This window comes from Terrapene carolina, unplaced genomic scaffold (genome assembly GCF_002925995.2).
Source record: "Terrapene carolina triunguis isolate 2854851 unplaced genomic scaffold, T_m_triunguis-2.0 Scaffold42, whole genome shotgun sequence".
NCBI lineage: Eukaryota > Metazoa > Chordata > Testudines > Emydidae > Terrapene > Terrapene triunguis.
This window is the reverse complement of record NW_020664393.1, coordinates 4,538,609-4,551,941: the sequence shown is the minus strand read 5'-3', so window position 1 is coordinate 4,551,941 and position 13,333 is coordinate 4,538,609. Positions and strand designations below refer to the sequence as shown.

Genomic DNA, 13,333 nt, shown 5'->3' with positions numbered 1-13,333 from the left:
GTCCACTGTACTGCTTGCTGCCCTTGCTGAAGTATTCTATAAAGGTAAAGAGAGGACTATCTAGGCTGAGGCTGGTCAGTCTGGCACTTTTCATGAGAACATTTTTGTGCATGCAGGTTTCAGCTCCAAAGAGGAAACAGCCATTTGCAAATGTAATTCAAACCCACTGAACAATATGTTTTATTTCCAATATCAAAATCTAGATCCTGCTGATGTACAATGTCCTACTGCTGTTTACAGTACAGAAACCCTGTTACTTAACATAATACCAGCTACCCAGTGATGGGCAAAGTATTAATCCTAAGTATATTAGATAGAAATAATCACAGCTATAGGATTTTTTATAAAATACTTGTCCTTAGGGATTTTCTGTGCTGCTCATGCTGGGTACCTGCATGTCTGAATCCAACTGCAGTGACTATCACAGACTGCAGTTATATGCTTGTAAGAGGAAGGATGTTTTGCAATAAAAAAAGTGAACAGAGAAGACAATGAAAAGGAAGAGAGTTTGGAACAGCAAATTTATCAGTAGGTGTCTTTCATTATGTATATGGCATAGTGAAGGATTGTTGTGCTTTGGCCAACCTCTGGATAGGATCTATCAGCGAATGTATCTTTCAGCTGACCATATAAAATCACCCATTGTTGTTTTGCAGTGTTGTTATAGCCCTGTTGGTCCCAGGATATGAGAGAGACAAGGTGGGTGAGAAGATATCTTTTATTGGACCAACTTCTGTTGGTGGAAGAGACAGAGACAAGTTTTCAAGCTACACAGAGAGGTTTTATTCAGGTCTGTAAAAGGTAATCAGAGTGTCACATCTAAATGCAAGGTAGAACAGATTGTTAAGCACAGGAGTTAATGCATGTTGCAAGGGACCATTCAAAATGAAACGGCCCATTAACACTTCCACAGTCATAGGACAAAGGAGGTTTTTAGGGTTACACATTGTTGTAAACAGACATAAAACTACTGTCTCTATCGAATCTATACCTCCCACAGCACACCTTTCAAGATCCTTGGGTCTTACATGTATTGTACATCACCCAGTGCATCAAATGCCCCAACAACAGCTATGTGGGTGAAACTAGACAATCATTATGCTCTCAAATGAACTCAAATAGAAAAATGATAAAGGACAAAAACACCCCATCATCTGTGGGCAAACACTTTTCACAAAACAAGCACTTGGCTACTGTTCAGAATGTTGCACGCAGTTTCTTCCATTGCTTATAGAATAACATTCCAAAGGTATTACTAGTAGATTTATAATAGCCTACCAATAACTGAAAAGGAGGCCCCAATGATTATAACTTTGCCTTCAAAGAGGAGCCTTCCAGAGCAGCAATGCATTCTCCCACCAGTCGAGCAGTCTCTTTAGCAGTGCCCCTGTGCACTGAAAAGCCACCTGAACCATGTCCATAGTTGTGGACCACGGGCAGTTTTTTCCCATCATGGACCAGTATCTCTTTCTGCAGTCTCACAGCTAACCTGGATGGCCTCAGACCCACCCTCACCTTTATGTCCTGGGCTCTTTGAAGTGAGGGTTCAAGAGCACAACATCTGTCAAATATGTCTTTGCTACTTCTAGGATCTGGGGACAAGCTCCAGTTGTCCTTTTGCCTTGTCCCACCTAATGTTACATTGTGTATTCCTGGATAGATGTAGGTTAAACCATCCCCATCCCGGATGAAGTGATTCACCCAAGGAGCATCGACCTTGAGTACTTGACCTCTGACAGGGTATATCTCCAAGTCACCCATGAGTTCTCTGGATCCAATGCCTGAACAGTTGACAACGATGTCATATTTGCTATGTAGTTCCCACAGATCTTCGATTCGTCTAGCATACACCTGGCTGCCATTTCCTTTCAACCTAAAAAGAAATACTGGAGGTAAAGCATGACAATTAACTATTAATAAATCGCCTTGATTAGTTTTATGCAAGTCAAGTAAGTAAGAGACTCTTTAAGATGCAGAAGAATAGAAAATTGAAGAAAAATCAGAGATAGATAGCATAGGGCTTCTGTTTATGACTTGTCTGATTTGGCTGTTGGAATTAAGACATTGCAAACAAAAGGCTCTTTGTTTGTTTATAAGATTGGACAGGGCAAAATATATCAGGTGTACAAATATTACAGAGGCAAAAAAAGACGAGATAGCGATCTCATGAATTCATCTTATGATAGCTCCAAAATTGAGCAGTTCATACAGCCTAAGGATGGGCAAAATGTCACTTTTACTTCAAACAAGTATTTATATTATTAGTAGTATTTTACTACATACATTTCTGAGGTACCTGTTACTTGAAGTCAAATTCATCCCTGATGTCCAGTGCCGTAACAAGGGCGAGGCGAGTGAGGCACTTGCCTCAGGCGCACAAAGGGGAGGGGCGCAATCACCTCCTCTCCGCCTCCTCCTCCTCCCCTGAACGCTCCGCCCCTGCTTCTCCGAGCCCCTGCTTCCCGCGAATCAGCTGTTCGTGCGGGAAGCCTGGGAGCACGGAGAAACAAACGGCGGCACGCTCAGGCCCAGGGAGGTGGAGGTGGAGGCGGAGCAGAGGTGAGCTGGGGCGGGGAGTGCAGGGTCGGGTCTAACTTTTCTGCCGCCGCCCCAAGCAAAAAAAAAAAAAAGGGCGAGGGGGGGAGGCGCTGTCGCAGTGCAGCCGGAGAAGCGAGGTGCGAGGGGGGGAATGCGGCTGGAGGAGCGGGGGGTGGGCACGGCACGGCCAGAGGAGAGAGGTGCAAGGGGGGGACACGGCCGGAGGAGCGGGGGGGGGGGGGAGGGGCGGGAGGAGCCAAGGGGGGGCGGCGCTGCCAGAGGAGCGGGGGGCGCAATTTTATATTCTTGCCTCGGGCGCAAAAATAGCTAGTTACGGCTCTGCTGATGTCACTCTGTCTTCAGGGCTGCTATCAAATATGATACTATTTATAAATGCATAAGGAAGAAAGGAATCAGGCCTCATTTATAGAGAGTGAGATACAGCAGGTATTAACATCAATTCACCTTGGGTGTTTTAAAGTGGCGATCTAATGTAGGATGGGATGAGTTGGCTTAATATCTGTAAAGAGATCTGTTAGACTGCACGTTAGGCATGCACTCCATTCTCTCAACAAAAACTCATCCTCTTCCTGGGGTTTACATTTATTGTTAACTTAAATCTCAACCTAAGCTTCATTTTGAGCATGGCTTAAATGTAGGGTTCTCCCTGCAGGACCAACTCCTAATCTGTCGAATAGGTAGAGATTAATTCTCTCTAGTGGGATCTCACCCATAGCATTTGAGATTCTGTCATATTTTTTGCAAAAACATGTTAATACAAAAACTACTAAACATTCTGCAGAATTCAGACAAGGTAGGGGGAGAAAGTTCATGAACTGTGACATTAAAGCTAGCCTAGAAAGAGGATGTGGTAAATGCTTTTGTGCTGCCAAGGCAAGGTACCATAAATATTGTTCAGATCACTTGGGTTTGCAAAATAGTTACATATTTACTATGCTCTCTTTCCTGGTACCCACAAAGGGGCGGGGGTGGAAAACCTTATCATCTTATTAGACTACATCCTTTGGGAAATGCGAAGAGTCTGAAACAGGAATAAGGAAGCAGCAGAAGCCTTTGTGGCGAAGCAGCCTGACAGATACTAAATGGAGTCAGCAATTTAGTTGTTCCTCAGTACAATTTTCAGTATCAGTTAAGCAATGAAACATGACAAGCCTTGTGTTCCTGTGAGATAGTACAGAAGTCAGATAGTATTGGCAGCACAAGAGTACTCCCACTTATGCTTGCTGCTAAAAACATGAAATGTTATTCCATGTGGTTCAATGGCATGGAACATAATCAAACAAGCTGAGGATTATCTGGCAATTTGTTCCAAGATGTAGATACACATTTTACTACCTAACATCAAATCACCTTGTATCCAGTCACTATGCCTGTGAAATGACAAACATTATTTGCTCTTTTTAAGTGCATTTAAATGGATTATACATACACATTATAGGATCTGTTTTCTGACTCCGCTAAAATTCTTTGAAATTGATGTGACTTGAGGAGAACTGGTCTTCAGAAGGAAAAAAAATAAACTGTAAGACTTTTTTCTGCACAGGCATAAATTTTAAAGCCTTCACGTGTGTCAAGTGTTTTGCACATGCAAATATTTCTGTAAGGTTTTCTACAAGATGATAATACAGAAAGATAGTACTTGGATTTTTTTTTTACTCCTTTCTGCTCCTGATTCCAGAATGGTTTGTGAGGTGAGTTGGGCAGAAGAGAGGTTTTTGACCAAATCAGAGATGAATTGGCCCAGCCAATTTTGAAATACAGAGATTGGAACAGGAGGCATTTCCACAGATTTTCAAATTCTCCTGACAATTTTTGCCATTTCATAGCTCAAAACCAGTGAGGCTAGAGGTTTCAAAACATCACCTTTGGTTTGTGGCAAACGGCTTGCAGAGCACTAGCTTCTTTTACCATTTTCAAGAGCTGGTGGGATGTATTTTGGAAGTTACAGACTGGCAAATGAGGAACATCTGAATGTTCATTTGACTAGTGGCAGAGAAAAGACAGAAGATAACACTCTTTCCACTCCACTAGTATCTCTGGAGGATGTTAAACAGAAGCTACTAAAGTTAGAGATTTTTAAATCAGCAGGTCCTGATGGCTTGCATCCAAGAGTTTTAAAAGAACTGGCTGAGGAGCTTGTTGGCCCATTAATGCTGATTTTCAATAAGTCTTGGAGCACTGGGGAAGTTCCAAAAGACTGGAAAAAAACTAACGTTGTACAGTTTTTAAAAAGGGCAAATGGGATGATCTGGGTACTTATAGGCTGTACGCCTGACAGTGATCCTGGACAAGATAATGGAGTGGCTGATACCAGACCCAATTATAATGAACTAAAGGAAGTTAATGTAATTAATGCAAATCAACATGGTGTAATATACGTAGACTTCTGTAAGGTGTTTGTCCTGGTGTCACATGACATTTTTATTAAAAAACTAGAATGATATAAAATTAACATGGCACACATTAAATGGATTAAAAGCTGGCTAGCTGATGGGACTATTTAGAAAAGCTGGACATGCACAAGTCCATGGGTCTGGATCTAATGCATCCAAGGGTGCTGAGGGAGTTGGCTGATGTGATTGCAGAGCCATTGGCCATTATCTTTGAAAATTTGTGGCGATCGGGGGAGGTCCCGGACGATTGGAAAAAGGCAAATATAGTGCCCATATTTTAAAAAGGGAAGAAAGAGAACCCGGGGAACTACAGACTGGTCAGCCTCACTTCAGTCCCCGGCAAAATCATGGATCAGGTCCTCAAGGAATCCATTTTGAAGCACTTGGAGGAGAGGAAGGTGATCAGGAACAGTCAATATGGATTCACCAAGGGCAAGTCATGCCTGACCAACCTGATTGCCTTCTGTGATGAGATAACTGGCTCTGTGGATATGGGGAAAGCGGTGGATGTGATATATCTTGACTTTAGCAAAGCTTTTGATACGGTCTCCCACAGTATTCTTGCCAGCAAGTTAAAGAAATATGGATTGGATGAATGGACTATAAGGTGGATAGAAAGCTGGCTAAACTGTCAGACTTAACATGTAGTGATCAATGGCTCGATGTCTAGTTGGCAGCCAGTATCAAGTGGAGTGCCCCAGGGGTGGGTCCTGGGGCCGATTTTGTTCAAAATCTTTATTAACAATCTGGATGATGCGATGGATTGCACCCTCAACAAGTTCGCAGATGACACTAAGCTGCAGGGAAAGGTAGATACTCTGGAGGGTAGGGATAGGGTCCAGAGTGACCTAGACAAATTGGAGGATTGGGCCAAAAGAAATCTGATGAGGTTCAACAAGGACAAGTGCAGAGTCCTGCACTTAGGAAGAAAGAATCCCATGCACCGCTACAGGTTAGGGACCGACTGGCTAAGCAGCAGTTCTGCAGAAAAGGACCTGGGGATTATGAGAAGTTGGATATGAATCAACAGTGTGCCCTTGTTACCAAGAAGGCCAACGGCATATTGGGCTGTATTAGTAGGAGCATTGCCAGCAGAACGAGGGAAGTGATTATTCCCCTCTATTCGGCACTAGTGAGGCCACACCTGGAGTAGTGTGTCCAGTTTTGATCCCCCCACTACAGAAAGGATGTGGACAAATTGGAGACAGTCCAGTGGAGGGCAATGAAAATTATTAGGGGGCTAGGGCACATGACTTACGAGGAGAGGCTGAGGGAACTGGGGTTATTTAGTCTCCAGAAGAGAAGAGTGAGGGGGGGATTTGATAGCAGCCTTCAACTACCTGAAGGGGGGTTCCAAAGAGGATGGAGCTAGGCTGTTCTCAGTGGTGGCAGATGACAGAACAAGAAGCAATGGTCTCAAATTGCAGTGGGGGAGGTCTAGGTTGGATATTAGGAAACACTTTCACTAGGAGAGTGGTGAAGCACTGGAATGGGTTACCTAGGGAGGTGGTGGAATCTCCATCCTTAGAAGTTTTTAAGATCCTGTCAGCCTGCTTTGAGCAGGGGGTTGGACTAGATGACCTCCTGAGGTCTCTTCCAACCCTAATATTCTATAATTCTATGATAGGTGTCAAAATGTAATTGTAACTGGGGAATTGTCATTGAACAGGTCTGTTCACAGTGGAGTCCTGCAAAAATCTGTTCTTGGCCCTACACTATTTAACATTTTATCAATACCAGAAGAAAACGTAAAATAATTACTAATAAAGTTTGAAGATGACACAAAAATTGGGGGAGTGGTAAATAATGAAGAGAACAGGTCATTGACTCAAAGCAATTGAAATTGTTTGGTAAACTGAGCGCAAACAATATGCATTTTAAGATGGCTAAATGTATACATACAGGAACAAAGAATGTAAGTTATACTTTCAGGATGGGGGACTGTATCCTGGGAAGTGGTGACTCTGAAAAAGCTTTGGGGGTCGTTGTGGATAATCAGCTGAATATGAGCTCCCGATGTGATGCTGAAGCCAAAAGAGCTAATGCGATCCTAGGATGTATAAACAGGAGAATCTTGAGTAGGAGTAGAGAGGTTATTTTACCTCTATATTAGGCTCTGATGCAACCACTGCTGGAATACTTTGTCCAGTTTTGGTGCCCACAATTCAAGGAGAGTGTTGATAAATTGGACAGGGTTCAGAGAAGAGCTACGAGAATGATTCAAGGATTAGAAAACATGCCTTAAAGTGATAGACTCAAGGAACTCAATCTATTTAGTTTAACAAAGAAAAAACTAAAGGGTGACTTGATTACAGTCTGTAAGTACCTATATGAGGAACAAATATTGAATAATGGGCTCTTGAATCTAGGAGAGAAACATGATCCAATGGCTGGAAGTTGAAGCTAGACAAATTCAGACTGGAAATAGGGGGGAAAAAATTTAACAGTGAAAGTAATTAACCAGTAGAACAATTTACCAAGGCTTGTAGTGGATTCTTCATTGCTGACAATTTTTAAATCAAGAGCAGATGTATTTCTAAAACATCTTCTGTAGGAATTATCTGGGGGCAGTTCTATGGCCTGTGCTACATAGGAGATCAGAGGAGATGATCACAATGGTCCCTTCTGGCCTTACAATCTATGAATCTATGAAAGGACAGGACCAGGAATATGGCTGCTCTCAAGAAATCAGCTTTCCACATCCAAATCCTGCAGGATTCCCCATGTAAATGTATGTGGATCATGTCATCCATAAGATAGTTTCCCCCAATGCACAGTGAATGCCTCCTTTGAAGAGATTGATTGAGCCATTAAGACACAGTCCTGCATTGAGGATGGTGCTGAATTGCCCCAGCAAGAGCTCCAGAATGTATCATCTACCTGTGTGCATTATCTGCAGGGGGACTGCAGCTGCAGTACCTGAGCCAGCCTGGTGTAAGGTATATAGGCTCCCTGGTGCACTTAGCCAGCTGTTTCACTGATGTAGGAGAAGGACCATGGTTCCTTTCCCACTTGGGGAGGCTAATGCTTCTGTGGATATTCACCTGGCTGGAGGTGTCCTTGCTCTCAGGACTGAAATTACCCTGTCATTGCATGCAGATACAAGAAGGGGAGGCTTTGTGCACTTTCTGCTCCCTTGTGCACCAACCCAGTAGGGAGCCTCTAAGGCAGTGTTTCCCAAACTTGGGACGCCGCTTGTTTAGGGAAAGCCCCTGTCAGGCCGGGCCAGTTTGTTTACCTGCCGCATCCGCAGGTTCAGACGATCGCGGCTCCCACTAACCGTGGTTTGCTGCTCCAGGCCAATGGGAGCTGCTGGAAGCAGCGCAGGCCGAGGGACATACTGGCCGCCGCTTCCAGCAGCTCCCATTGGCCTGGAGCAGCGAACCACGGCCAGTGGGAGTCGCGATCGGCCAGACCTGCGGACGCGGCAGGTAAACAAACCGGCCCAGCCCGCCAGGGGCTTTCCCTACACAAGCGGCATCCCAAATTTGGGAACACTGCTCTAAGGGATAGTTTTGGAAGATTTTGAAAACGTGGGGCCTTATTCTCATTTACATTAAAGCCACTTCATACCACTCTGTCCATGTAATGGGGCGTTAAAATGGTAAATATAACATTCTCCCACTTTTAGATATCTGTACACTACCAGAGTTGTGAAAAATGGCCTTAGGTTTAATGAAACTCATTCCCATGGCCTTTAAATTCTTGCAAAAGAGGATATATGTGTAACCCAGGGGTAACTCACAGAAGATCAGTCTCCATTTCTCCCAGAAAGGAAAGAAAGATTTTAAAGTCCATTAAATCAATGGAATATTCCCAACCCTTTCCTTTCAGGAAATATCAGCTACACCCATCAAAACAAACCTTTTCTCCAACCATAGCAGATAGGACGGGCAGTCACATTTCAGTGTAGTAAAAGCCTGACCGAATCTGTGCTGTGGAAATTTCTTCAGCTCCTCTTCAGTCATTGAGCGAAATCCGAGGACAACATCAGACCAGAATGGTAGCACTTCATCAGGAATGGTTTTAAAGATCTGCCAGCTAAAGGACATGGAAGAGAAGAGGCTAGACTTAGACATGCTCACGTTCATGTGACACAATTCATTTTGATCTTAGTTTAAAAATATTAGCAATCATCTTCCATTGGTCAGCAGGATCTCTAGAGTTTAGACAGATAGAAGGTAACAAAGTAAAAGACCTCACAGATGATAATTACTTAATTGGCTATAAGCTTTAGTGGAGTCTTAGTAGGACTTGGACCTAGGGGTGAGGGTAGAGTGAGGCTTAGGGTAATTGAGCCAAGTTAAAAATCACTAAAGGGGGGGTGCGCCAGGGAGAATAACAGGATAACACACGATTAAATACATTAAATGCAGTGAGCGGAGGGATGGGGGAAATAGCAGTCCAATGTGTCCCGTGTCCTCTTATTTTCATGGTTCTCATTTAAAACTAAAAATGTGCTGGACAATGAAAACACGGGCCATTAAAACCACATCCTTTCTGTGCTCCATTTACTCTCCAGTCTTGAATCTTGTTTCTAGAGATTCTAAATTAATCCCCAGGAATTCACTAACTAAATTCCATACCGAGTTAAATTTAGAGATGGGCTCAAATCCAGATCTGCATCACAGTACCACTGCTTGGGCCCATCTCCAGGTAAGGTACAAAGCTTGCTCTCCTTCAGAGTTTAAACTCTGGAATTCCTGCCTGTCGCGAGGAGGTGCGGCCTCCCTCAGATGCGGATGCAGAGGGAACAACACAGGCCGCCTGGTGAGAGGAGCCAGGAGGACCACGCCCCACACGCTGGAAGCAGAGAGGGGAGCTATAAAAGGCTGGCCCAGCTACTCAGTTGGGAGGAAGCTGCTGGAGGAGATAGATGCTTCTTCCCCGCTGCCGGAGGCGAGCACCAAGAACTGCTGTTGCCCAAGGGACCAGCGTGAGCTTCCACAGAGTCCTGGCGCAGAGGAGCTGCTACCACTATCCCTGGCAGTGTACCCAGGGGAGACTGAGGACGACCCCTGGATCCAGGTACACCTGAGAGAGAAAGAAGGAAGCAGCCCAGGGGAACCAAGCTGTAGTCTGCTAGAGGGCGAGCCTGAAACCAGGTCAGTGTGTTGCGGGCGGATCCCCGCTCACCCAGTGGTGGACTACTCTGCCACTGTTAGGGTCCTGGGTTGGGATGCGGTGGAGTTGGGTGGGCCCATGCCACCCCACCCCTGGGGTGACAGTACTCCCCCCTCCGTAGGCCAGAAGACCTGTGCTCCCCTGCTCACACCAAACCTAAAGCGGCTCCAGGGTGGCAGCGGCGCGCACCGGGGCCAGGGCAGGCTCCCTGCATGCCTGCCCTGGCCCCGGCCCCGGCCCCGCACCGCTCCAGGAAGCGCTGCGGCCCCTGGGGGAGGGGGGACAGAGGGCTCTGCGTGCGCTGCCCTTGCCGCGCCTCCAGGAACCTCCCCCGAAGCTTCCATTGGCCGCGGTTCCCCGTTCCCAGCCAATGGGAGCTGAGGGGGGCGGTGCCTGGAGGCAAGGGCAATGCACGTGGCACCACAGGGGGCAATCCCGCAGGCTCGATCCAAAGCCCTGAGGGGTCGGATCCGGCCCGTGGGCCGTAGTTTGCCCACCCCTGATTTAGAACCACTATGGTAATTACTCCGGGTCCACACTACCCCCCTTCTGTTGGTGGTGCACATCCTCACCAGGAGCGCTTCCACCCTCTTAAGAAGGCCGGGAGGAGGGGGCTCCATGCGCAGCTCCACACCAGGAGCCCGGCTGCCCTCACCCCTCCCAGGCTCCTGGCTTCCCACTCTCCCATGGGAGCCTGGCTGCCCCTAGGGCTCTCAGCTCCCTGCTGGGAGCCGGAGCAGCTGCTGGGCTCCTGGGGGACAGTGGGGAGCCTGGGTGGCAGCCTGGCTCAAAGTGGAGAACCCAGGGGCAGCTGGGCTCTAGCTGGAGTCCCCCCAACCTGGGGTGACAGCCCGAGCTGTGAGCTGGGTGTTCTTTTCAATTTCACGGTTCCAGCACAGAGCCGTGAAATTGATAAGAATGACAGCCAACAGCCGATGTATGTAACCTGCAGTGTCTACACAGACACTGCATTGCTCTAACTACACCGACATAAGCCCGATGTCTCTCATGGCGGTGGAGTTATGTCGGTGTAGTAGGGCACTTACATCAGCAGGAGCAAGGCTGTAGTGTAGACACTGATATAATTTGGTCGACATAAGCTGCCTTACATCGATCTAACTCTGTCCTGTCGTGTAGACCAGGCCTGACTCAGGCTCTCTTTCTAAAGGCTACAAGCTTCTTGGCTGCATCTTCATGCAGTACCTGATCATACTTTCTTCCAGGTGACAGCAAAGCCACAAACTGAGAGATTCCAGAGAAAGACTGTCCAGATGGAGTGTCACCCTGCCTATTAAAGTATATAGCATAAAAATACTAAAAACGTATTTTGAGTTCCTTTCTTACCCAGACACCAGATTAATGCCAGCATCTGAAGCCTCCGATGAATTATTGATTTCAAAAAGATAGTCGAAGGTCTCCCTAAACCACTGCTTCTGCTGATGAATTGGTATGCCTGTACATTTGAAATAAAGCAAAAAACTGAAATGGAGGGCGAAGGTAGATCAGGAAAAGACTCCCAAACCCGCATCAGCTGAGAAAGGCAGGCATCAGAGAAACCAGCAATAGTAAATTTTCTACACTGGTAAAACGTTGGACATGACCAGGTAAAAATATACACTGTACTGAACACACAAAATGCATGGGAATTAAACCTGTATTTTGGTATTTGTAAAGTCCAGTGCTATAAGGTAATACATGCCTCCTATAAGGTGCTAATTACCCTCAACTCCCAAGGACTGTATTGGTCTTCAAAGGGAGATTACAGCGCTCAGCAGCTTGCAGTATTGGGCCCTTGCTTCCCTGGACACTCACAGGATTCAGAGATTCACTGCTTCTAAAGAATCAGTGCACCTCAGCTTACCAGTTCCACCTCAGATCACCATTCCATTTAACACACAGCACTTAACACACAGCACAGACATGGATATAGTGAAATCAAGTATACGTTTATTTAACAAAGCACAAAGATTCAAGTAGCAGCAAGTGGAAGTATTGGAAACAAATGGTTATATATAAAACAAAATCATAACATGCATTCTAGAGCCTAGACTTAATTAACAAGATACTCTCATGTCTTGCTCATCCAAAATCCCTGTAGCATTTTACAGCCAGGTTTAGCCTTGACCCTCATCTCATGAGACAGACAAACTGTCTGCTTGCCTCCTAGGCAAAGGATCTTGTGTGTTTCCTTGTACTCGCAGATATACCCTAATAATCCTTTGTCTTTAGTCTTAAAGCAGACACCCCTCCTGTTTATTTCATCCTGTGAATTTTCTCTCTTTTAGATTTCACAATCTCTTCTTTTGCGCATGGCTCAGTATGCAAATAGGGCTACATGGTGAGGCATACAATACACACTACGCACATAACCAGACAGAGAGAGAGGTGTCTGCTGCCTCCTTCCTGAAAGGAACATTTCCGGAGTAGGAAACTTCCTGGTGACCTGCCTTAACTCCAAGACCTTGAGAATATAACTTTTAGTATAGATACATAACTTCTTAAATTTTATCCATACATACATTTCACAATGACTATGACAACCAGTGGGCTACAGATTCTTGGTATAGACCTCACATGTCACTCTTCGGTGAACTATTATGCATATATCCAACCAGGGGATTCCTGTATAATCATATGCAACCACTGTGCTCTCTGCTGATTGGCACGAAGAGATCCCTGTCTGTCTGTCTTTCTCTCTCTCTCACACAAACACAAACACACAATATGTAGAGCCTTAAAGAGCTGAAAATATCTCCAAACATTTTACGACTGAAAACGGAACAAGAACAAGTGACTAAGTATCAAAACACTGGGGTTTTTCTCAGCATAATTTATGATTGTTCAGAAAATAAAGACTGCAGACCTATATTCTAAACTAATCAGATTCAAATACTATCATTAAGTGGAATAATATATCTTCAGTATCATCTGAAGAACAAAGTTTAAACATGGAAAAAAGTCCTGCTGCAAAAACTTTAATCCACATCATTCTGAAGTTTGAGCTATGAGCAGGGCCGGCTCCAGGCACCAGCTGAGCAAGCTGGTGCTTGGGGCGGCAGATTGTTCGAGGCGGCATTCTGCCCAATCCTAGGGTGGCATGGCTGCTTTTTGTTGTTGTTGTTGTTGTTCCGCTCCAGCCGCCCTGTAGGGGGCAGCGGCGCGGAGAACCAGAGCGCCCTGCAGGGCAGTCCTCTTCCTTCCCTCCCCGCCGACCGGAGTGGAGCCCTCGCGGCAGGAGGCGGCGCAGCGGGAGGGGC

General features: G+C 45.6%; 1 protein-coding gene across 6 annotated transcripts in view; it reads right to left on the bottom strand.

The window, feature by feature from the left end:
• Positions 1-711: 711 nt before the first annotated feature.
• DDO (D-aspartate oxidase) overlaps positions 712-13,333 on the bottom strand; it is a 44,208-nt gene continuing 31,586 nt past the window's right edge. For 4 of the 6 annotated variants that reach the window (XM_026653691.2, XM_029912220.1, XM_026653682.2 and 1 more), the window contains 3 exons: positions 11,421-11,529; positions 8,817-8,993; positions 712-1,873 (listed from right to left, as the gene is read on the bottom strand). In XM_026653691.2, coding sequence (XP_026509476.1) covers positions 1,306-1,873; positions 8,817-8,993; positions 11,421-11,529 — 854 coding nt within the window. In that variant the 3' untranslated portion in view covers positions 712-1,305. The remainder of the gene's footprint in view (positions 1,874-8,816; positions 8,994-11,420; positions 11,530-13,333) is intronic. The other 2 variants (XM_029912223.1, XM_029912226.1) reach the window with 1 other exon arrangement.